The 23,178-nt window shown below is 54.7% G+C and overlaps 10 protein-coding genes across 10 annotated transcripts; 8 read left to right on the forward strand and 2 right to left on the reverse strand.

Annotated features, from left to right (window-relative positions):
• Window positions 1-822: 822 nt before the first annotated feature.
• On the forward strand, window positions 823-1,446 carry G647_05672 (uncharacterized protein; the record flags this gene model as incomplete). The annotated part of the gene is made up of 1 exon (XM_008729998.1): window positions 823-1,446. One exon carries the CDS (start codon window positions 823-825, stop codon window positions 1,444-1,446), a length of 624 nt encoding a protein of 207 aa, XP_008728220.1.
• Window positions 1,447-2,923: 1,477 nt separating this feature from the next.
• On the forward strand, window positions 2,924-4,835 carry G647_05673 (uncharacterized protein; the record flags this gene model as incomplete). The annotated part of the gene is made up of 2 exons (XM_008729999.1): window positions 2,924-3,455; window positions 3,505-4,835. 2 exons carry the CDS (start codon window positions 2,924-2,926, stop codon window positions 4,833-4,835), a joined length of 1,863 nt encoding a protein of 620 aa, XP_008728221.1.
• Window positions 4,836-5,497: 662 nt separating this feature from the next.
• Window positions 5,498-9,187, forward strand: G647_05674 (uncharacterized protein; the record flags this gene model as incomplete). Its single annotated transcript, XM_008730000.1, has 1 exon — window positions 5,498-9,187. The coding sequence occupies one exon, from the start codon at window positions 5,498-5,500 to the stop codon at window positions 9,185-9,187; it is 3,690 nt and encodes a 1,229-aa protein (XP_008728222.1).
• A 2,257-nt stretch (window positions 9,188-11,444) lies between these two features.
• G647_05675 (uncharacterized protein) lies at window positions 11,445-11,922 on the forward strand (the record flags this gene model as incomplete). Its single annotated transcript, XM_008730001.1, has 2 exons — window positions 11,445-11,776; window positions 11,865-11,922. The coding sequence occupies 2 exons, from the start codon at window positions 11,445-11,447 to the stop codon at window positions 11,920-11,922; spliced, it is 390 nt and encodes a 129-aa protein (XP_008728223.1).
• Window positions 11,923-12,051: 129 nt separating this feature from the next.
• On the forward strand, window positions 12,052-12,494 carry G647_05676 (uncharacterized protein; the record flags this gene model as incomplete). Its single annotated transcript, XM_008730002.1, has 2 exons — window positions 12,052-12,174; window positions 12,225-12,494. 2 exons carry the CDS (start codon window positions 12,052-12,054, stop codon window positions 12,492-12,494), a joined length of 393 nt encoding a protein of 130 aa, XP_008728224.1.
• Window positions 12,495-13,142: 648 nt separating this feature from the next.
• On the forward strand, window positions 13,143-15,268 carry G647_05677 (uncharacterized protein; the record flags this gene model as incomplete). The annotated part of the gene is made up of 2 exons (XM_008730003.1): window positions 13,143-13,418; window positions 13,472-15,268. 2 exons carry the CDS (start codon window positions 13,143-13,145, stop codon window positions 15,266-15,268), a joined length of 2,073 nt encoding a protein of 690 aa, XP_008728225.1.
• A 387-nt stretch (window positions 15,269-15,655) lies between these two features.
• Window positions 15,656-17,368, forward strand: G647_05678 (phosphatidylserine decarboxylase; the record flags this gene model as incomplete). Its single annotated transcript, XM_008730004.1, has 1 exon — window positions 15,656-17,368. One exon carries the CDS (start codon window positions 15,656-15,658, stop codon window positions 17,366-17,368), a length of 1,713 nt encoding a protein of 570 aa, XP_008728226.1.
• A 401-nt stretch (window positions 17,369-17,769) lies between these two features.
• On the reverse strand, window positions 17,770-20,264 carry G647_05679 (uncharacterized protein; the record flags this gene model as incomplete). Its single annotated transcript, XM_008730005.1, has 2 exons — window positions 17,770-20,208; window positions 20,256-20,264. The coding sequence occupies 2 exons, from the start codon at window positions 20,262-20,264 to the stop codon at window positions 17,770-17,772; spliced, it is 2,448 nt and encodes an 815-aa protein (XP_008728227.1).
• Window positions 20,265-21,779: 1,515 nt separating this feature from the next.
• On the forward strand, window positions 21,780-22,568 carry G647_05680 (uncharacterized protein; the record flags this gene model as incomplete). The annotated part of the gene is made up of 1 exon (XM_008730006.1): window positions 21,780-22,568. The coding sequence occupies one exon, from the start codon at window positions 21,780-21,782 to the stop codon at window positions 22,566-22,568; it is 789 nt and encodes a 262-aa protein (XP_008728228.1).
• Window positions 22,569-22,769: 201 nt separating this feature from the next.
• G647_05681 (uncharacterized protein) lies at window positions 22,770-23,024 on the reverse strand (the record flags this gene model as incomplete). The annotated part of the gene is made up of 1 exon (XM_008730007.1): window positions 22,770-23,024. One exon carries the CDS (start codon window positions 23,022-23,024, stop codon window positions 22,770-22,772), a length of 255 nt encoding a protein of 84 aa, XP_008728229.1.
• Window positions 23,025-23,178: the final 154 nt, after the last annotated feature.

Here is a 23,178-nt window from a genome sequence, read left to right on the forward strand (position 1 = left end):
GACTTTTTGTGCCAAGTGGGAGTATCAATGCGATATCTCGTCCGATGAGCCTTCCCACTACTTCTCGAGCCGGCCGAGATGTCTCAGATACGGGATAATTCAGTGTTGACGTGGACCTTCTGGCCAAGGCTGACTCGATCGTTACTACCGCAAAAGAAATCTAGAGCGATCAAGTAGACAAGGTACGAGTGATGTATCTGTCCCGGGGTTACTTGCTCTCTTTACCTTTAGAAGGTACGAGTAGCGTCATCGTTAGGTTCCGGTCTTTGTATTTTAGTCAATTAGCAATATCATGCCACTCACGTCAACAGGCTGCGAGGCACCCCTTCAATTGACCATCCATGCAGGAACCCAGTTTGCATTCGCCTAGCTTTCACCTAGCGTTCACGTATCCGGTGCTGACTGCAGTTCAGAGTTGGAAATTGTGGGCTAGCATTGCGTCACCGAGATAGAAGGCGCGACAGTTGTGGTGTGATTGGATGCTGCCCCGCGTGCCCCGCAGTACGCCGCATCTCGGTCCGTCGTACCGGAGATGTGATCCCGAAACCTTTAAACCTTGGCCAACTTTTCGAGGCCAGCTCGACTCTGGTTCTGTGCTGGGTTAATTATGGGTAGGACAAGACAACAACAGAGCAGTCAAATCTAGTAAACACAGAACGCGAGTAATTCTTCTGAAGGCAATGTTGGACCTCGACACCGAACTCCGGGGCTTGATGTGAATAATTGACATACACTTTATCGGTTCCCCGAGCGAGCCGCTCCAGCTCAAGTCGCAATACCACACCAGTCGAGCCCTTACTTGAGTGTTTCCCTTTGCTGGTGATGGCGCTCTCTTTGATCACTCTTGCGGCCACCGTGCCTCTACTTGCAACAAGTACAATTCAGCTGCAAGAACAATCACAAACCAAACAAGAAGAGGCCGAGCTCAAGCTGAAGACGGAGAAATGCCACCTCAACGGGCGAGCGACAAAGAGAATGACTGCCAAGCGACAAGAACAATTCAGAGACATGAGGGTCGTCCTGCAAGACGGGTATCTGCTGCTGGATCCGAGAGCCGCAAGTCGGAAGCATCCGTTCACCGGTTATCTTCTGCCATTTCCAGGAAAATCGTACGACGGTCTGGTCAGCACGATCGATGCTGACAATATGCTCAATTGGATCTTCATCAACAAGGACAGCTATCGATTGCAGTATGGGGTCCGTGCTGAAGCTCAGTCTCAATGGACTGGTCCAATGAAACTGGTTGGCGACCAGAATGAGTGGCGGGTGGCCTTCGATGGTTGGGAGGGATTTGTGGCGGTCCAAGAGGGCGAGGAATGCTGGGCCCTGTATTTTGACAAAGATGACAATGGTTTGGCAGACAAGGTGAAGGGCCAGGCTGTCGTTGAGATTGAGTTAATCCGGAGTGTACTTGATGAGAATAGCAAAGGGAGTGACGCCGATTGAAAGGGGTTCCGCCATGGAGGTGGCTCTCAGCACACAGTACTCCGTACTCCGTACCTAGGTACTCTGGGGAAGCGGAGCTGCCTAACCGGAACTTCGGCTGAGCTGCCGATCTGCCACCTCGCCTCTTCGCCTCTTTCGGAGACAGGTCGAGGACGTACTCCCATGTGTCCAGCCTTACTGTATCAGCTCGCCCACGTCCTTCCTTCCACACGATCACGCAACACAATCTCCAAAGATATGCCCACAGGCCTCGTCGCGGATCTTCTTCTATCTGCATCTACGATAACCGGCATCCCGCGGGAAAGCCAAAGGAGGGTAGACTGAGCACAGCGAAGGTGATCCGAGTCGAACGGCATCGCAGATGATCTTGCATCATCGGGGCTGGGGCTGAGGATGAGTTTTCTTCGCCGTGCAAATCTCCTCTGCTACATCAACTCCATTACGCGTTTTTTCAGCCTGATCACAAAAGTTCCCGTCAGCTCTCCGCCCTCCAACCGCATATCTGGTTCGCGGGCGTCGCGGCAAGGCAGATATGATGGCCGAACGAGCGAATTGATGTTTCGACGCTCCTCCAAGTTCCTTGTTCAATGGCCTTTCCTCAAGAATTCCGACGAGGCCTCCTACCGGGCTGCGGCTAGCCAGTGCATGTGGCTTGCATCCACAGCACATCTCATTGGATCACTCGTGAAGTTGCCCTGCAGATTGTCGCCTATTTGCAGACTCTTCCCGATTGAGATACATTTCACCCTCCATCATGGATCTGGGCCTGAACGGTCCAGTCCTTTGCTCAGTCGTCCTTCAGCCTCAAAACCCCTCCTTTCCGTCACGATGGAACTGATCCATCTCCTCTTCGGCCATTGCGTGTATGAGTCCCAGAGCTCTTTGACGTCTCATAGAGTTGATCAGACTTTCCTGCAAACATGGATGGGCCACGTTTCGCAAGGCCAGAATTACGGCCCGGCCCAGCTTCCTACCCGTCAACTTCATCACTGGGCCGGCCGCCTGGTTCGCAAGTCGGCAGCTCGTCGGATGTTCCCTTCTTGCACAGCCGTAGCGATCTAAGTGCGCCAGAACCTGTGTTTCCGTCCCATCAAGGCTTGACGGAAGACGGCTCGGACTTAACCAGGCATTGCTCAGGTCAGTGTGCTGCTCGGAACCAGATAAAGACTAATTCGAACCTCCCACAGGCCGATTGACAGCCTTCTCCGACACCAGTGATGAGCGTCTCGCCAAATTAAGCTTCTGGCCCCCAATACTGAAATGGTACGCGACGGTTTTCCTCACAGCCTTGTATCTTGGAACAGCCGGCGCAATCGTGGCACTCTGGCTCGCTGCGGGAACCAACGGACAATACCACTTGTCGAGCGAGAACGTACGCATGATATCACGCTACTTTCCATCCGCCCTAGGCACTCTCAATGTTATCCTCTTCCGTCACCTGGTTCGCGAATTCATCAGAATGAAGCCATTCATTGCAATGGCAGACCAGCCGGGGAAGCCTAGTCCTGGACAACGCCCAAGCAAAAGCGTCAGCGGGGCTTTCTTCCCATGGCAGGATTTTTCCGTTACGCGGGGACTGACGTCGACCGTATCACTATTATGCCAGTTCATGGTCGGTTTCATTGTCAGCTTAAAGGTTGCGCTGCTTGCGAGCGGCCCGGCCCAAGATGGTGGACCCGGCTGGACTCTGACAATCCGAGTATGGCCGGCGTTTTTTCTGATCATTGGCCATATCGTTATGACCGCCTATGTGCTCTGGGTCGCGTACCTGAACGCCGGAAAGTCCACCGGCCTCAGATGGGATCCCATTACGATCGCTGACTACTGCGCTCTGTTTGCCGCTTGTAATGTTGCAGGATACTTCTCGGCACTTGAGTTACTCCATAACCGCAGTGCCAAACACGTGTTATCGACGAATCATCTGTTTCGACTGGGCTACTGGAAGAGAGAAACGCCCGGATCGGCCGAGAGTATAGTGTATGGCATCGGCACAACTTACAGCGCCGCAGGTACAGTTTGCGAAGTTCTCCCCGGCCACACATACTTACAACTTTACAGAGCGTGCGTTGGATATTTATAAGCCCAGCTTGTACGAACAGATGATGGGATATAACAAGGCTCCCAGCCCAGTCGACGACTGTGGGAACTACCGAAACACCAATTTACCTGCACCATGCAGTCAGGGTTCGTGGCCAAGCTGTGAACACTATCCCTACCGCCACAGTCCTGGTTGCGGAAAGGGTTGGATTGTGTTTGCATGGCTCTTGGTCGTGGCGGCTCTTGGTCTCGCGATTTTTGGTCTTATCAATGGCGTCGTGTTCCAGGGATTCCCTCTGCCCAAGGACTGGAGCCTTCCCTCGAACATGTCAGTCAGTGCCGGGCACCACACGATCAAGCTGCCACCCATCGACCCCACGGACCCGGAGTCGCAGCTTGTTGCGTATGCCTTGGTCTTCCGCTCAGCGCCAGTGTACGTGGCGGGGCTGTTCACTGGTACCATCGTCGAATGGGTCGATTTGAACATGCGCTTCATGCAACCATTCATCAACATGTTTGGTCAAGCCGGCAATGCCGCCGACACTGTCTTACTGGCATACATCACCACGTCGCCGCTTCAAGTCCCCATAACAGCGATCGACAAAGGTCATTATCGGGTCGCCGCATTCTCGACCCTGAATACTCTTTCACCGCTCTTCCCGATCTTTATCGGTGGCCTCTTGACGTTGACCGACGAACGTGAGACCAACACGGTGATGTTCAACTTTTCGCTGTCGGCATATATTGGCATCATGGTCTTCCTGTCTGCTTGGTTCATTGCGATGCCTTTCGCGTATCCCGTCCAGAAGCGACTCCTTCCGCGTCAATTCTACAGCATGGCTGATTTGATGGCCATGTGCCACAAGTCTACCTTCCTCCAACGGCGCTATCTCGACTTTGCAGACCAAAGGCGCACGCCCTCCAAGGACGTCATGGAGGCTCGCATCCTCCTTTCAGGCGACAGGTTCATGTTTGGTCACTACACGGACGATGAGGACAAGAAACATATCGGCTTCGACATACACAGCACCATCAATTTCGACACGGGCCGCATCGAAGACACCCGCCTTGTCGAGGCTGTCACGCCCGAAGGGAAGATGAAGGTGATCAGAAGTCAAGCGGCCCGTAGAGTGACGACGTGGTTTGGTGACGCCTCTGGAAGCCAAACAAGCAGCAAGGGTTTCATCGCTTGGCTCCGTCGGATGCGCAAACAACGCAAAGCCCAGGCGGAAACCGAGATGAGGGCCATGCGACCGGTGGCTAGTTCGACGGGATCCCGCCTAGAAGAGCAACGGGACGTTCGGCAGCGGGCGCCAGTCGCTCTGGCCTCGCTCGGTGGGACGGCTACTTGAACTTGGTAGACTTTGTAATGGAGGAAGACTGCTTGGGAGCGTTGACTGGGGATGGGTTGGGTTGGATTTTGTGAATGCATCGTGAAATGGCGGGGCGAACAAATAGCAGGTCGCAGATTTGCACAGACCAATGCATCAGTAACAAGCGATGGCCATCCAGGTACTAAACATGAGGGATAATTAGCGACGGCCCAGATTGATGCTACGGAGGGCCAAAAATTGCACACACCTGGTCATCAGCCCGAAATCTCACCAGTGACCAATCGGTATGGAGTTGTTTCCTTCTTGATCTGAAATCGTGGATGAAATCGCGCTTGTCGGTGTCACTCGCGGGGCTGAATCAAGGAACAGTAAGACAGGCTACGGAGTACCTGGTACTCTACTCCGAACCTTCGCCCCGTTCATTCTGCGCTGGACGTGAATAGCGTGACCTACTTACTTACGGCAATCCACAGGAGTACAACTATGATGCCATGGCCCGCTACGAGATCATCGTGGGCAAGCGAAAACCTCCACTCTCTTGTATTTACAGCGGCTCCTACTGTGTACAGCCACTCATTACGGACGAGTCCACCACGCTCATTTCTTGACATTTCACACAATGCCCTTGAGGCGACACAGATAGCGGCCCCTCGCGACTCGTCCGCCAGTAGCCCTCGGTGATGGACCGCTTCGGGCTGGGAAAGTACTCGCGTCTCAGCTTCAGCAGCCTCAAGACAAGGCGGGACAACAGCGAGATCGAGTTGATCAGCTCTCCCGACCCGCAAGCATTCTCCCACCGCGACCCCTCTCCGAACGCGCCATTTATCGTCCCGTCGGAAATCATACAGTCTGAAGAGAAGGGACAGATTTTGGACACGCATTGGGACCCTTTCTTCTTGAGGACTTGGGTTTTGGTTGTATTTGCTATATTCTTCGCTGCGGTCATTGCTGCGCTGCAAGTGATCTACAGCTTCTCGCAGAGCAATCATGGAATCGCGACGAGCAGTGACGAGAATCACTACCTATGGACGTATGGCCCGACGGCTGTCTTTGTGGTTGTGACGGTCCTCTGGCGCCAGGTCGACTATGCCGCCAAATCCATCCAGCCATGGGCGAATATGGCGACGGGACCGCAGCCCGCTAAGAACAGTCTTCTCCTGGATTATGTTACTCCGCTTCAGATCTTGTCATTTTGGAGGTCACTGAAGAGGCGCCATTTCGCCGTCTCTATTGGCATCGGCGTTTTCGTTCTGATCAAGGTCATCACGGTGCTTAGCACCGGCATATTCAGCTTGCAATCTGTCCAAAGGACCGACGTGCCGACGTTGATGGCACTGAACAACACCTTTGATGGCTCAAGCTTTCAGCATGCCGCGGCCGTGGATTCGAGAGCCGCTTTTGTGGCATATGGTCACAGGCAGTACAATATCAGTCTGCCGAGTGGCAGCACGGATCAATACACTGTCCAGGGGTTCGCTCCAAGCGACGGGATTGTCAACGGCAGCTTGACATACTCTGCACCCGTTGATGTGTTCAGCGCCAGTCTTTCTTCGTGCGAGACCGGCAAGATCAACTACACTACATCTTTTGATCGAGGCAGTAACACCCCGGTGGCCGCTTACTACAACAGTACTGTGAGTCTTCCTGACTGTCAGATCGTTGGCGCATATCTCGATGCTCCGGATTGGTATTACCTACAAAACGACACCGATCATCGCTTTGGCTACCGAGCATCTTTTCAGAATGTGACCTGTGCCAATCTCCCGCCGAATGACCCTACCAGATTTCGCTACATGATTGCAGCAGCCTATTCGGAGGGCGCAGGGCAAAACGACAACACACTGCTCAATTCTTCCAATATTGTTTGTATTCCTTCCTATATGGTGCAGTCAGCCATGGTCACACTCGATACCCGAGGCAATGTGCAGTCTGTCAATGTAACCGGAAAACCTCGTACAATCAACGGAGTCAGCGCCGTCGATATTGCTGATGGCGTTCTATCAACTAGCCAACAGGCATCTTCAATCTCCGATTTTTCATCTTCCGACATTACACTAGATGTCTTCACGACCATGATGCAGCAGGAGACGGACGACTTCAGTGCAAAAGATCTTCTTGATCCGACTTACTTGAACAGCACCGGAAATCTGGTCTACGGGAAGATTGCAGCGCAACTCGCAAACTTGTATCTGCTTGCGGAGAGCACGGAGGATCCACGGGCGGTCGTCGAAGGCACGGTCTCAAAAGATGAGAGCCGACTGATTGCTAGACAAACGCCAATCAGAATCATGCAAGCTGTCGCTGCGGTAATGCTCTTGCTGGTTGTGATCATGTTGTTTATCCGCCCGCGAGGGGTTGTGCCAAGGAGTGTCGATTCGATTGCAGCTGTGGCAGCAATTCTTGCTCGAAGCCCAGAGCTGGAGGCTCGTCTTCGGGGCTCTGGACACAAGAGCTTGGATGAGCTCGGTGAAATCCTCGCTCCACACAAGTACCAGACCTGCACCGGGTATGAGGATGGAGCCCGGAGTTTCTCGATTCGCATCTCCAGCAGAACTGGAACCGAGCTGGCCAAAGTCTCAAACCAGGACGACTCAGTTCTTGGCAACGTCAAATGGATTAAGCCGTTCATACTACGCCGGATCGGCATCTCGCTCACGATCCTGGCATCGCTCGCCGCCATCGTTGCCCTTGAAGTACTCCTGTCGCAGTCCGAAAAGCACAATGGCCTTGGCAGTGTAGACGAGGGCAGTGCGACCAGGTACTCGTGGCTTTATGTGCCGGTCTTCGTCTTCCTCCTGTTGGCCACATTGTTCAACATTATGGACTTCGAAGTCGAATTTACCGAGTCGTTCCACGCTCTAGCGAAAGCGGAATGCGACGCGAGATCCTCCATGCTCTGGTATCCATTACGACACATGTCATTACACGCCACCTATAGTGGCCTGAAACACAGCAGATTTGCCTTGACCGCGGCGTCAGCCTCCGCTATTCTAGCACCTCTCCTGACCATTGTGGTGTCAGGACTCTACACCACCAAGCCTACAATCCAAGGGATACCGGTGGGAGTCAACGCATTGGACTGGTTCAACACCACCACCTTGGCGGACGTTTCCACGAACATCCCCCTCCTCGTCATCGAAGGGAACATGTCGTATCCTCAATGGACCTTTTCGGAGCTAGCGATTCCCAGACTGAATCTTGTTGGTGCCAACGCGAATCAGCTGCTTGTCCAGGGTGGCTCTCTCTCTGTCGATACGCCTGCAATCCGAGGAGGTGTCAAGTGCAATGTGGTTCCTCAGGACCGCATCATCAACAACACCCTGATGGCTGGGTACATCAGCTCGAACATCAGTACGCCTGATGGTTGTGGGAACTCGGCATTTGGAGACGGACCGAATCTTTGGCTCAGTACCAGCGTCCAAGTACCTGTCAATGCCTCGGGCTACTTTGGTTCTTCACTGGTACTTGGCTTCCTCGACACTTGTCCCACGCTTGCATTGTACTACGGTCATGTGGCCAACAACGACATTGAGAACTTCACTGCGCTACTGTGCACGCAGTACTTGGAGCGAGTGCAGGCCAACGTGACCTTTGATATCCCGGGCTACTCCATCTCCACTGAACCGATGGCGTATGAAAACTCGACCGCCAACTTCTCCAGTTTCCACACCGGGTTCTCGACGCTGCAGGTCTTGAACGTGACATCCGCTGATGATGAGCTGGACGACACTTTCAATGCTATGGTGTATGGCAAGGACGGCGTTCCGACAAACGAGCTCCTGAACGACACCACCCTGATCGACTCATACACGCACTTGTATCGACAGTACATGGCACAGGTCGTCAACATCTACCTTCGAGCGGATTTTTCGACCTTGTCGAACAACGCATCTGAAACAGTCGTCAATCCGTTGCAGGCGAACTACACGAATCCACAGCATTACAGGCTCAAGCAATCGCCACTGTCAACTCATTTGCTGGTAGGCGTTGTTGCAGCGTTGTTGATTTGTGCATTAGTCGTCTTCATCACGATTGATATGCGCAATGTCTTACCGAAGCCTATCGGAAGCATTGCCGCGGTGGCAAGCTTGCTAGCGGGCTCCCGCATCGTCGACCCAAGATCTGGCCTGGTTCCTCCGGGATCCGAGTACTGGTCAGATGAGGAGTGGGAGAAGAGTGGTGTGTGGCAAAGTGAGATGTTCCGAATGGGATGGTGGGACAAATTCCAGGAGCCGGCCGACACGTGGACCAGCGAAGCCAGCCAGACAAAGACGTCGTCGAGAAGTCATGTGAATCAGTTGCATTCATCTACCGACGGGGAGAGGATTGAACTGCCCGCATCTTTCAGGATCGATGCCCGGCCCAAATAATGACAGAGATGAGTATGTGTGAATAGATGGTGTAGATACTGTGTACATTAGGGATTTGAGATTGTTCTGACCAACGTGCCCATCTCGCGTAGGGAATACCAAGCCTCCCTACGCAGTATGGTCCTCTGTCCGTATCTGTCCTACAGTATTTCTGACCGTGGTCAAGGAGTCAAGGTTCTCAGAAGAAGAGTTTGACCGCATTCAAGGACAGATGATTGGCGGAATGTGACGCGCGCCTGGCTCGAACTACGACCACTGTGAACGACTTGCCCAGTAGGTGCAATAAGCAAGGACTATGCGTACGTGCAGTAAGTAAGGAATATATGTATACACAGTAGGTAAGGACGACTGTATGCTTACCTGGGTACGGTTCATGAAACGCCAGCCAGCCAGCCAGCCAGCCAGCCCTAGATGAAGCTGTGACTGTGCAAAGGACGCTCGGTCCCACTCCCTTACCAACACCCTTTCTTCTGGAACCTAGGGTACCTATTCATGATACTCAGTACCGGATTACATCCGGGAAGCGTCTGCTCATCCTTGGAACACGCCCTGTGGAATATACAGTAATACATGGCATATGTATGACATATGGAGTACGCATTGATACTTTCAACACGTCTCTTGCACTCCTGTATGGTGAGCTCACGGGAATGACTCCATGATTGAAGTCAGCTCACAGTCCATCCGGCCAGACTGTGTCGGTTGACGAAGACGAAGACGGAGACGAAGACAACGATAAGGCAGCCACACACCACTATATAGGTCAGGTCAAGTCAGGTCAAGTCAGGTTATACATGGATGTGATTTTTGGCCACCCGCCCGTGCTGTCTGCGTCGGAATGAGGGAATCTCATGGAACTGTCACGTAAAGCATGTACCTCTCTACCGTTCCCGTACAGAGTATGTTGTTTGACTTGCGGCGTGAAATACGAAACGGGAGTCGATCCAGAGTCTTGCTAAGCACTGGGGTGATTTGGTCCTTGGATCTTGCGTTTCTCATGGTCGCTGCTGTCCTGACCGGCTGCCGTTTCTTAGTCTGGAGGGATTGCATAGCTAGCGAAAGCACGTTCCGCCTGACACCTGTGAATTAGTGGTACTGTAAGCTGTAGATCGAATGGAAGGGTACTCCGTAGAAACCATCTGCATGCTTCCTTACTGACCTTGGAGGGTTAACCGGAAAGCGAGCTCCGTAGTGGTTTTCACAACCTATCAGATATCCTTCAATGCATGTACAGGAGTGGACGACTTGACTTGACGAATCCTCGCATCACTTCCAGCCCAAAGACTATACTTGAGGCGTCACGGTCGTACTCCAGGCCTCGAACTCAAACTGTCACACCCGCGCTCGCATTGCCAGCCAAGCACATCGAAAAATACAATGCCGGGGATTGGTCGAGATAGGGGACCATACCACACCGGCGTGTTTCTACCACTAGCTCCGCATTTACGTTGTCCTTCTTGCTGCCAAGGGCTCAGTGCTCCAACCTTGGAACACGCTGAAATCACCTTGCTGGGTGCGGGGATTTGGTGGACGATATCATATGTCAAGGGAGTGGTCGTCTTCGTTGGCGATTGAGCGCCGTCAGTAGTAGCTTCGCAAGCAGGACTCACCACTCACGTCATTTCTGAAAAGTTGAGACTGGGAGTTCACCAGTATCCTCGGTAGCAGCCTGTTAGAAATTGGCTCCGACCATGCTCTGGACGCCAACGTGCGCTGCTGGTAAACTTTGAGCGATGCACTTCGGATTAGCAAACGACAAGAGGGGTCGGGTTTGTCCATCGAATTCGGCTTCGCTCACTTGAGCACGACATGACATTTTTGTCGATATCTGTAGCGCATTCCGCAAAACAATACTTGTTGCCAAGGGCATGGATAATGCGTGGCGCTCAGAAATAGACTTGGCCCGAAGTATGTACCATCGAATGTGCACGGCTGCAGTCTGTGTCTCTAGATTCGATACTAGAGGCATTAGACATTCCAGTGCATCGCAGTGCCATCACCGTGGCGCATCGTGGCCGCACGCTAGATCCCGAAGTATTTTCCATCAAGGACTTGAAGGAGAAAGCATTGCAGAAACTCACCAAGATGTATCGAGGTAACTTTAGGACTTGGTCATTGCCGGACGCCAGACTAGCGGTCCGCTGAGAGTATTTCGACGAGGGCGCCATGGACATGATAACGTGAGTCCACGGTCGAGGTCGAACCGCACCCTGGATGTCAAGCCACCAACAAAAGACATTCAGCAGCCTTCGCAAGAATGAGGCTGCCTTTGACAGATATCGTAACTGGGCTCGAATCGTCCGCAACATATCTGCTGTGGACACTACCACGACGACATGGGGAAGTAAGGTACTGTTCCCATTTGGATTCTCGCCTGCAGCGATGCGTCGACTGGCCCACCCGTGGAGAAGTCGGCACGTCAAAGGCTTGTGCGGCGTTGAATATCGTCATGGGTCTCAGCGCGTACTCCAATGACTCGGTGGAAGATGTCATAAAGCAGACTGAGGGAATGACGAATCCATATGCCATGCAGCTCAGTCTGTTGAAGAGTCAACGTCTGACAGGGGCGGTTGCCGCAAAGCGCCAAGAGTGAGCAAGTTCCCTTGGACTGACCGGCCTATACGAAATTTCCAAGTCTGAGCGTTGTGTTGCATCTTATTGATCACAATTCCAAGAGGTTGGGTATAATGCCCATTCTGCTACCAGTAGACGCTCCATTGCCGGGCGGCGTCTGAATAGATTCCGGAACGCATCCTGCATGCCCAAGGGCACCACGTATCCAAACATCGGCCCTGGAGTAGATATGAGCAGTTTGGAGGGAGGGGATAACGAACTGGCATACAGTATGATCCATCACGTTTCGTATGGTTGAGACCGTGAGCGATGCTCTCGAAGTTGCAGATCGAGTGGTAGGAAATGGAGTGGGTTGGGGACCGGCAATCACCTCGTCAAGAGCCACGCGAATCTGGAACCCTGGATCAGAGGACGTGAGTCAGTTCCTCTGAATAACAGAGCCATGGCATTGACAATCCCCCAGTACACAGCCGAAGATGTCGTGACGGCCATCCAATATGGTCTGGACGGCGGCGAGATTTCTAAGCATGGCGGCAGGCAGCCTGACAGCGTCCCGGCGACCTTGACGCTCTACGAGTGTGTTCCCGTGGCGAAGGGAGAGGTCAAAATTGCCATTGATGGGGCCATCCGCCGTGGAATCGACGTCTTCAAGCCCCTCGCGTTTGGTGCCGAATCTTGCTTTGCTGGGTGGATTCTACTCTGGGGGTCTGGCTGTAAGTTTGCGGGCTGCTGAGAGACTCCCTGTGCTGAACGGACGGGATATCGAGTACAACGGCGACAAGGGTGTCGGACTCGCCCTACAGCTTCTGTAAGACGAATTCAGGGTGAGCATGAGACTCGCTGGGAACGTTGCACTGCTGAAGCATCTCCTAAGTAACACCCGCTCATGGCCAGTGAAGGTGCAAAAGCATTGCCGAGATCAATCGTGGACATCTGTCAATCCTGCAGAGTAATGGTGTTCCTGCAAGCCCTGATGGAGGTTACCAGGTAGTCAGTGCGAGGCGAGTGTGACGGCCATGGTAGTAGCAGTTGGGCATGTTAGATCTAATTACGGCTTGTTTGAATCAACTGCAAAGTCATAAGTCTCAGAGAAAATGTCCGGAAGCGACGTTATACATAAGTACTGTAACAGCGGAGCTGCGACGGTTGTGACAATTGTGGCGTCTTCACGCTCCACCCCGTCCAGGGTCTCCGTCTCCGTCTCCGTGTCCTTCTGCGCTTCTTGTGTACCACGCCTCCTTCAGTCGTTCCGGTGGGCGAAGCACTCTGGCACTCTTCCGATCATCAGCCTGCACCCTACGACCTCAGTATTGACCAGCCGCTCATTTGACTTCTTCACGTGGAAATGTCTTCATAACATTCTGTCTTGCCCGCCGCTACCATGGACTCCTCCTCGTCGCCCAGTCCACCGCCGCAAGGGCAGCCTCCACTGGAGAGAGACCATGTCAACCTGCGCGTCACGTACCTCGTTACAGGAAACCCACGGCCTCCTCATTCCCTGGGAAGTGTGCATCTGAATACCACCATCGCTGAGTTGAGGACGAAGATCCAGTCCGAGCTGCCAGAGCATCCTGCCCCTACTGAGCAAAGGCTCATCTACCAGGGCCGCCCTCTGCTTAGAAACGAAGTCACCCTGCGGGATGTGCTGAGAATCGAGGTACGTTTCATCCGGCTACATCCCCGGTCTGTCGGGTCTAACTGTTTCTCTAGCCTGGACAAGAAGCTGGTCCGCTTCCGTTTACCATCCACATCGTAATACAAAGCCCTCAGCCTGCTCCTCAACCACCTCCTCCGGCGCCTCTTCCTGCGATGCATCCAAATCAACACCAGCATCCACATGCAGATGTTACCAACCCTTTTCGAGCGGCCGAGCACTCCGCAAACAGACTGCAAGAGTCGCTTGTCCGGATCCAAGAACAGATCGAGGCGAACCGAGCAGATCTAAGATCGGTGCAACAGAGAATAGCTCTGCAACACACAAATCTGGGTGGTCCTCCCATGGCTGCTCATGTCCATGTGAACGGTCAGCCACTGCCCAATATCTTACCGCCTGGATTCCCCGTGAGCCTTCCCTTCGGACTGCCGTTGGAGCCGCCGCCACAAATGCAACGACCTCCCACTCGGACACCGCATCATCCTCGACAGCCTTCAAATACACCTCCAGGACAGCATCCTGCGACCGGTGGCACCTCGACGCCGAATCCCGCGCAGCAGAACGGCCCCGGACCATATCCGCAACGTGTGACCGTGGTTACCGAAACAGTGAGTATCCAAAATCAAGCCCACCGTCCATCCTCTGCGCCCGGACAGCGCCCTCCGATGCCATCCCAGCAACGAGGAAATGTCCCGTCCCACACGCCACAGGCCGACAGCTCGACGGCCGCGCCAGTCTTGCCGCCTCCCGGCTGGAATTATTCGACTTCAACGACGTTACCGCCTCTTCCTATCCCGCGACCCTTTGCGCAGCCCCTTGTGACCACTCTACACCCTTCGACCGCTACAGCGTGGCTGATGTCCTCGCCCAGTGGGCCAAGAGCGTTGCTCTTTGCCCCGGGTCACGGCTACTTTTCTTCCGTATCCCCTGTGGCGGCCCAACCACAGCAGGCTGGTGGCGCGCCAAACTCTGAGACGCGAACGAGCAATACGAACTCAATGCCTGTCCCTGGGCCGAATCAGGCGGGCGATCTGGAGCAACGAGGTGCGGATCGCGCAGTGGTCAGAGCCGACCAGTTTCAGCCTGCAGCAGCACTGGCACAAGCACAGCAAAACGGGCCAGAAAATGACCTGTTCGCGTTCTTTATCAATCGCGGATGGCTGTTCCTGAGGCTTTACTTGTTCATGTTCGTCTTCTCCGAGCCAGGAACGTGGAAACGATGGCTCATGATCATTCTGGCCGCGATCGTCTGTCTCCAGCCCCGCGATGGCCCGCTCACTCGCTTGTTGAGGGCGGCTCGGCGACACTTTGACGCCCTTGTCGGTCCACCCCCACGGCCTGGAGCTGTAGCTCAACAGCGTGCTGATGCGGCAGGTCAACCCCTTCTTGCTGGTGCTCGGAACGACGCTCCTGCGCAAAGACCGGCAAATGTTCGTGGCGCCGTCCAGATGACCCCGGAAGAGGCAGCAGCACGAATCATAGCAGGGCGACAGAACAACCAAGACCGCCCGCCACGTTTCTGGAGAGACATGTTCTACCGCGTTGAGCAGAGTATGGCTCTATTTCTAGCCAGTCTGATCCCAGGCGTGGGTGAGCGCCATGTCCGAGCAAGAGAAGAGCAACGACGGGAAGAGGAAAGAAGGCGCGCCGAGGCGGCGGCGGCGGCGGCGGCAGCAGCAGCAGCGGAGAACCAGAATCTGCCACAGGAAGAAACACAAGTCAATGGGCCAGATAGGCAATCTGCAGTAGACAAATCGGAGGTCAATCCTTCTGGGAACGGAGAGCAGAGTACCTCGAGTTCTGTCCAAGCCAGGCAGGAAGCAGGTGCTGGAGAGCTGCGCAATAGGACGTAATGACGCGGAATTCATCGGCAGGACGGGAGGAGACTCAGGTTGATTTTTGTATACAATCACGATGCCGAAGCTGGCCATGTATTGGTCTTGGAAACGAAAATCGTTCATGCGCTCTGTTACGGGCACCGGTCTTTGTCGTCTTGTCCTCTCCCTCCAGTGTACTGTGGCAATATGTACTCAGTACTCCGTACTTCTGCTGCAGACCCGCCAATTCGAGGTCGTTTCCGCCAGCCCGATTCGGTCTCTTGGGAGCTGCGTCATTGTGCAGCATGAGGAGAACCGACACTGACGCTTTTCTTGCTTTCCACTCACTCACTCATTCATCTCACTGCCTTCGGACTGCCCCAATTCTAGTCCACGCTCTTGTGACCATGACATGATGCGACAATGGCTGCCACGGCGACTCGAGTAGGCAGATCGTGTCTCTACCGCCGGTCGGCCTGTGATCTCGATGGAGGACGATTCTTGATTGAAGCTCTCCGCGATCCTTCACAACTGCATCGCCCGTTCCACCTAAACGTCCGCCTTCGACCACAACCACAATTATACCCACAATTACAATCACATACGCAGTCACAGCAGCGACGATGCTTTTCAAATACAAGGAGGCTATTTGAAGAACAGAAGGAACACAAGAGCAAGAGCAACGAGAGATTCACATCCCGACTGGGCAAAGCATGGCGTTCCACAAAGATAGAATGGAAGCCCATCCCCATCGGCCTGGGCATCGCCTTCCTGGGCATCTTCCAGTTTGCGCGCATGCAAGGCCGAGAAGGCGGTGCGTACGGCGACGAACCGCGGCCGCCGAAGCGGCAGAGGATCTACCCCTCCGGCGGCGGCTGGCAGGTCCAGATCATGTCGACGCTGCCACTCAAGGCCATCTCGCGCGTCTGGGGCCGCTTCAACGAGCTCACGATCCCCTACTACCTGCGCGTGCCCGGGTTCAAGCTCTACGGCTGGATTTTCGGCGTGAATTTCGACGAGGTCGCCGAGCCCGATCTCCATGCCTATCCTAACCTGGCTGCCTTCTTTTATCGGGAACTCAAGCCGGGGATTCGCCCACTGGATCCCAACCCCAATGCTATACTCTCCCCTGCAGACGCTAAGGTTCTGCAGTTCGGGACCATCGAGAACGGCCAGGTCGAGCAGGTCAAGGGCATGACGTACAGCGTTGATGCCCTCCTAGGGAAGATCGCGCCACAGTCGCCGAACCCACAAGCCCCGTCTCATATCTTCGGGCACTCGTCGTCCAAAGTCAAGGACGCCCTGCAGCAGCAGTCCAAAGCAGACACGTCTGAAGACATCTCCGCGGACGAAGAGTTCGCCAACATGAACGGCATCTCGTACACTCTGCCAGACCTGTTCTCTGGCGGCTCGTCGTCGTCGTCCTCTTCGCCGACCGAATCCTCGACCAGCCGGGACGCATCCACAAAGTCCGCTCCGTCCTCCGAAGCCGCCGTGTCGGCCGACCTGGCGAGCACGCAATCGCAACAGCAACCATGGTGGTCGCCGTTTTCGCAGCCCGCGCGCTCGTCAAGCCTGTACTACGCGGTCGTCTACCTCGCGCCAGGCGACTACCACCGCTTCCACTCGCCCGTCAGCTGGGTGTGCACGACGCGCCGCCACTTCGCGGGCGAGCTGTACTCTGTGAGTCCGTACGTGCAGCGCACGCTGCCGGGCCTCTTCACGCTGAACGAGCGGGTCGTGCTGCTCGGCCGCTGGAAGCACGGCTTCCACAGCTACGTCGCCGTCGGCGCCACCAACGTCGGCTCCGTCGTCATCAACTTCGACAAGGAACTGCGCACAAACTCGCTCACCACCGACACCGAGGCCGACCGCCAGGCCGCGCTGGCCGCCGAGCGCGGCGAGCCCTACTCGGGCTTCAGCGAGGCCACGTACCAGAACGCGAGTAAAGTCCTCGGCGGCCATGCGCTGCGCCGCGGCGAGGAAATGGGCGGCTTCCGACTGGGCAGCAGTATCGTGCTGGTCTTCGAGGCGCCCGCCGGCAAGGAAGGCAGGCCCGGCTTGAAGTGGGCCGTGGAGAAGGGCCAGAAGATCAACATGGGCCAAGCTCTGGGCTATGTGGTGGACGAGGAGTAGTGATAGTGAGTAGCTTGATACTGGTCACTCCTAGTGTACAAAAATAGTGCCTGAAGTACATGCTGTCCTTGTGCTCACAGGAGCTTCTGCGATTGGCGTCGATGGTCTCGCCACGACAGCACTCGACGTGACCTAGTCGCGTTGTTCACTGTCTCCAACGGCAATAACAAGCTACAGCCGTTGGTGTGTGGCTGCATGAGCGTGTAGCGAATTATAGATCTCACGCCCTCGACAATGTATAGACAACGACATACTGCTGGTCACCGGTTCAACTTCATACCTATCCATGAAGACTACCTGGGTACATTCAGGGCTTTCGCCCGCCAGTTTCAACCCGCCAGATGCCAGCACCAGCACCAGCACCAGCAGCAACGACACCAACGCGAACGCCAGCTCCAGTCTCACCACCAGGTTGCCGCCCACGCAGCCACGGCCAACCAAGAAAAGGCTCCCAACACCACCAACACCACCGCCGCTCTCTCCAGGGCTCGCGCCATTGCAGCATCCATTGGATGCACACAGCAAACAACACCCTCCTCTCCCCCCACCAGAACCCGCGTCAACTCCGCCATGGCCGTCGTGGCCAGCGGGCCTCCTTCTCCCATCGAGTGGATCAACATCCACCCGCCCGGCAGGTACGCCACCACACCAAACGCCAACAGCAGGGTGCCAGCTGTACGCTGGACAACTCGCTCGTCGGCGCTGATGGGCGCCTCGTTGCAGACCAAGACCGCCCGGCAATCCTCCAAGCTTGTGTACTCGGAAGTGTTGCTGGTGCCGCCCAAGAGCTGAAGAACTCCGCGTGCAGGCTGGCTCCTGTTTCGAGCTGGTTGGTCGTCATCGTCCGAGTAATGACTACCAGAACTTGAGGCATCGGCGACACGTAGTCGGTTGAGAGTGGTCGAAGTCGAAGAGATGTTTGCCAGGCTGCTTCCAGCGCTGCGATAAGCCCGGCGACCCAACATGCTGTGACTGTCGATGAACTGTTGTGCGGTTTCCAGTCCATGGCGCAGGCGCCGACTGTCTCGAAGGAACCGAGAAACGTCACCATCGTTCAGTGTGTATCCGCCTTCGTAGAGATGCTGCGCCAACAATGCTTCATCCTGAGTCATGTACGGGAGTATGATTCTGTGGCTGGCGCAGGAGTCTGTCTTCAAGCATGGAATGAGAGTTTTAAAGGTCGTCGCAGATTGAACAGCCTGAATGGGTCCTTCGACACGATCTCCGGCATGGACAGCCGCGCTTCCATCGTGATAGAAGGCAAGATCAGAGCGTTTTGTTCTCGCATCGCCGTCATTGAGAATGTTTGTGCCGAGACAAGATAGCTCAAATGTCGAATTGCTCGCTACCGCTCGTGGTGCTTCTTCGGTTGACGAGTTCATGGTGCTCGGTGACATGGATGTCGGAACACAGGCGTTGTCAAACATGTTGGGAATCAGAGAGCTTGATGCGAGAGCATGGGATGTGACCAACGCAGACGAGTGGCCTGGAAGAGATTGAGAATTGTCGTAGCTCGAAGTGATTTGGTTTAAAGGTCTCGAACTCAGGGTTGAAGGATGAGGCGGACTGCCGAGAGACACGCGCGCAGGGTTTGAGCAATGGCGATGGCGATGGCGATGGCGATGACCGTCAGCGTCTTTTATCAGTGCCACTGTTGCTGCTGATCTTGGCTGCCTGGTCTTATTTTCTTTGTTCTCTGCAGGATTGTCTCTGTGTCCACGTTGGCCTGGGGCAAGTGGATCAAGAGCATGGTCCGGATGGTCTTTGTGGTGAAGTTGAGGGCGCGGTCTGGACGGTTTGGACTGTGTGGAATTGGAGAGCGGATCCCAAGGGGACGCAGGAGTTCTGCCGGTCAAGCTTGAGGTGCATGTGTCGACAGTCTTTCTCTTGCACAGGCGAAAACGTAGCTTTGAGGGTGTAAAGAATCCGCTGCGACTGCTCTCTAGTCCTTCCTCCCAGGCTTCATCATGCTCCATCGCTCCACCACTTCTATGAGCTGGAAAGGTGACAGGCTCACCTCTCTGCTCATACAGTTGATAACGCTCGCAGGTTGGCTCGATATCACTCTGTCGTGATGATCCAATATGAAAGGGGTCAGCCTCACTGGCTCCCTGTTGACCGAGTCCCACCACTGATCTCTGGTGATCACTTGATCTCCCAAGCTCAAATTTGTCGTGACGCAAGGACGACTCCGAAGGATTAGGGTCTGCATACTGAGAAACGATTTCTTCAAGGGTGGTAGAAGCTCGATCTTTCTTCCGGTTGGGTTCGGTATTTTCGTCAGAAGTTTCGAAGGTTGCGCTTGACTCAGGGTGGTGATCAGCCTCGTGGAGGACAACATGCGCTGAGCGGACCTTTCGACTTCGCAGATTCTTCAACCGTATGCCATTGTTGCCAAGAGAAGGTGGCACGAGCAGCTCTTCGTCAGACGACGAGCTTGATGGACTAAGAGGGAAGCGAGTTCCACTTCGACTTGATGACACTGGCTGGAGACTGACTGCTCTGCGGCCTTGGATCTGGGCGTACGCAGAAGGCAGATCCGGGAACAGCGGACGGTTCGCGCGGCGGTCCGGGCTAGAATAACATGTTGGGATATCCATGCTGATCTGTTGCAGGAGAGCCGAATCCGAATGGTGCGTCGACTCCAGCGAGGTTCGCCCGATGGATGGTGACAACGACTGGCTTCGCGCCCGAAGCTCTGGATGCTCCACGTTCAAGGTGTGGGCGTTACGCCTCTCATCGATCAGTCGATTGTTCTGGTAGAGGTGGAGGCCAAAACTTGGAGTACGGGTGAACTCGAATTCGAAGGGTGTTTGACCGTCAGAAGTTGACTGGTATCGCTGTCGACAGTGTTAGACTGAGAAGACGGGATCATCTGCGAACTCACAGCAGACATTGGTTGTTGCGGTGTTCTGAGATGATGTTTGACAAGGTGATCCCCGCTCTTTCTACTACAGGTCGAGGAGGGCGTTGTGATCTTGGACGAGGTCGGGCAGTCTAAAGCTGTCAGCGGTCTCCTTGTCAAGGCGTGGTACGATGACATGCCTTTTTGTAGCAAGACTGTCTCTTGCACTCCGTCAAATTGCGGAGTCAAGATGTGCTTGCCTAGAAACGAGTTGGGTTGAAGAGGAGCTTGCAGGTGGCTGAGGAACGGTTCTGACTCTTTCTCGTGCTGATCACCGAGAGCAAGCGCACAACAGTGGTCGGCGACGGTGTCTGTCCTGCTTTGTGTCCTCTTGAGAAGGGGTGTTGTGGAAGACACTGAAGGACCAGGAGACAGCGCTAGCGACCTTGGGTCCGACCGTATGGCGTTGCAGGCGGAGAGATCAGAAAGACTGCTGTGATCCACCACACGACACCAAGGAGCACTGTACGATCGAACATGCTTCTTCTGTATGCGTCCACCACTCCTCGGAGATCCCATTTGACCCTCTTCGCCCGATTCCTGGTCCCTTTCCCTGCGTCTCTCATTGAGACCAACAACATGGCGCCATCTCAGCTCTGCCAACTTCCACGACATGGTGGGCGATCCGCGACACAGCAACGACCGCAAAAGTGTGGGCTCTGGAGTCAAAGAAAGTGGAATGAGACTAAGAAATTGGGCATCGCTTGTGGACGGGTCAAGGAACTGATGAAGACGCTCCGAAGTGTTGTCTGGCACCAGGATCCCTTCCAAAACTTCCAGGACACCAAAATGGAGACAACAGAATGGAAGTGACCACAGTCGACTCGCGCTCCAGGTAATGGACGAGGAAGCAGGGAGTCCAAGCTGGGTCAACGCATGGGAAGATTGGAAAAGGCACAACACGAAGGGATGGCTGACCATGGCTCCTGCCAAAACCATGCTGGAAGCAGCCATCAAGTCGTTGAGCAGGACAGCCTCAATGTTCACGAACGAGGACAGGTGCGCAGATGGAGGAAGATGTGGTCGAGACCGCAGAGCGTCGAGCCTGTCCGACATGACGGGGGACGTTCTCTGAAGCCTTCTTCCTGTCCAGAACACAAGATGCCCTGGAAATGCATAGCTGGCACGGTGAAGCGCAGGTAAAACGGGCTACACCTCCCTGGTCCGAGTGGTGGCTACATCCTGCCTGAGGTGGAGCTACCACTGGGCATGATGGCGATGATGGTCAAATGGCAACCTGCATCAAGCGTTGCTTCGGAAGATGATGGTGAGGATGAAGACAAATGAAGCTATGTACTGTACTACATAAGAGTACTCCGTACGCGTCCCAATCCTTCGTACCGGAGCGCAATTCTTCCGCTCACATTCATTGATGTCATCGATACATATGGGCCCATGACGGCCTCGCCCTCGTTCACGAGTAATGCTCATCTACAGTACGGAACGAGTTCACTATCTATCACGTCTCTGCCCTTTCTTTAAACGTCAACTACTAGAACGTCGAAAATGTCGCTGGCCGACTCCTGCTGCACATGCGCCACGCTCCTCAGCGATGTCAAGATCCCTTACGACCCTGACTCGGAGAAGCCACTGCTGTACAATCGACGGCTCGACTGTTGTTCGCGCTACATCTGCGCCAGCTGCCAATCTAAGAATCCGCGGTTTCAACACTACTGTCCGTTCTGTCAGATATCCTCTGGTCCTTCATCCTTACCTAGAGAAGGGCTTCGGCTACCTCCGTCGTACACGAAAACTCCGCCGCACGCTCGGAATGCTTCAAGGGCAGAGTCGCCACCGCCATCATACGACGACTCGCTAATGCCCAGGCGGGTGCCCGAGCAAAGCACAGAACCTCCAGCCGATACCGAAGACACTGTCCATTTCGTCGGCTCGGACGACTCGTTGCCGGCTCTTTCCCTCGCATACGCGGTGCCGATCCCAATACTGCGCCGACACAACCACCTCTACTCCGATCAACTGCTTCAGGCTCGAAAATGGGTCCTGATCCCCCGGTCCCATTACAACGGGCCCCCACTGTCGACCCCGCCTGACCCCGTTGAGGAAGAGAGAAAGATCAAGTTGCGCAGATGGATGGTTGCTACCAAATGCGCGGATTATAATGTCGCCCAGCTGTACCTCAAAGGCAGCGACGATAACTTGGAAATCGCCGTGGAGGCCTTCAAGGCAGACGAGGAATGGGAGAAGAACCACCCGCTAGAAGGGAAGGGCAAGGGCAATGCGAAACCAAGAAGCCGGTTTGGACGAGGTGGAAGTTTAGCGGGTCAGCTGTCATGATGGTCTAGTTTGGTCTACGAGTCCATCAAGAGTGGTACCCGGCCCATAACACTTTCGTTCCCTGGCACCGTCGTACCTCTGAACTGCATGCTGCTCTTCGACTGCTCGGGAGCCAGTCATCCCGCCGGCTATCTGCTCTGACACTGCTTCGCCGAAATGCACTGAAGCATGACAGCATGGATAGACAAGCCTCGCGCAGAGTCATGCAACAATGTCAAACCGACGCCTCTCTTGATCATCCGCCGCCAAGGTCTTCACTTTCCACGCCCACAGATCTTCCTGCATAGCCTCATCGCTGTTGCCTATGCTCGACTTGATCTGCTTGATCCCCTCATAGTACAGTCCGCTGGTGGCCCTCTCCTTCTCTGCACTGTACGGCAGCGTGGCCCCAGAGCCTTGTGGCTTGTGGATATTAGGTGTGATCATGAGCCGCAGTGGCGGAATCAACGCGTGCATGAATGGCTTCAGGAGGAAGCGAAGGGCTAGCGAACCCTAGCGGCGGCAATTATCATGCAATAATGCCGTACAGCCACTTCTCATCCTCAACAACCTCACCTTCGCAGAGACAGGATTTGGATTCTGCTGGCAACGCTGTATTCCCCACGATGTC

This window comes from Cladophialophora carrionii (assembly GCF_000365165.1).
Source record: "Cladophialophora carrionii CBS 160.54 unplaced genomic scaffold supercont1.4, whole genome shotgun sequence".
NCBI lineage: Eukaryota > Fungi > Ascomycota > Eurotiomycetes > Chaetothyriales > Herpotrichiellaceae > Cladophialophora > Cladophialophora carrionii.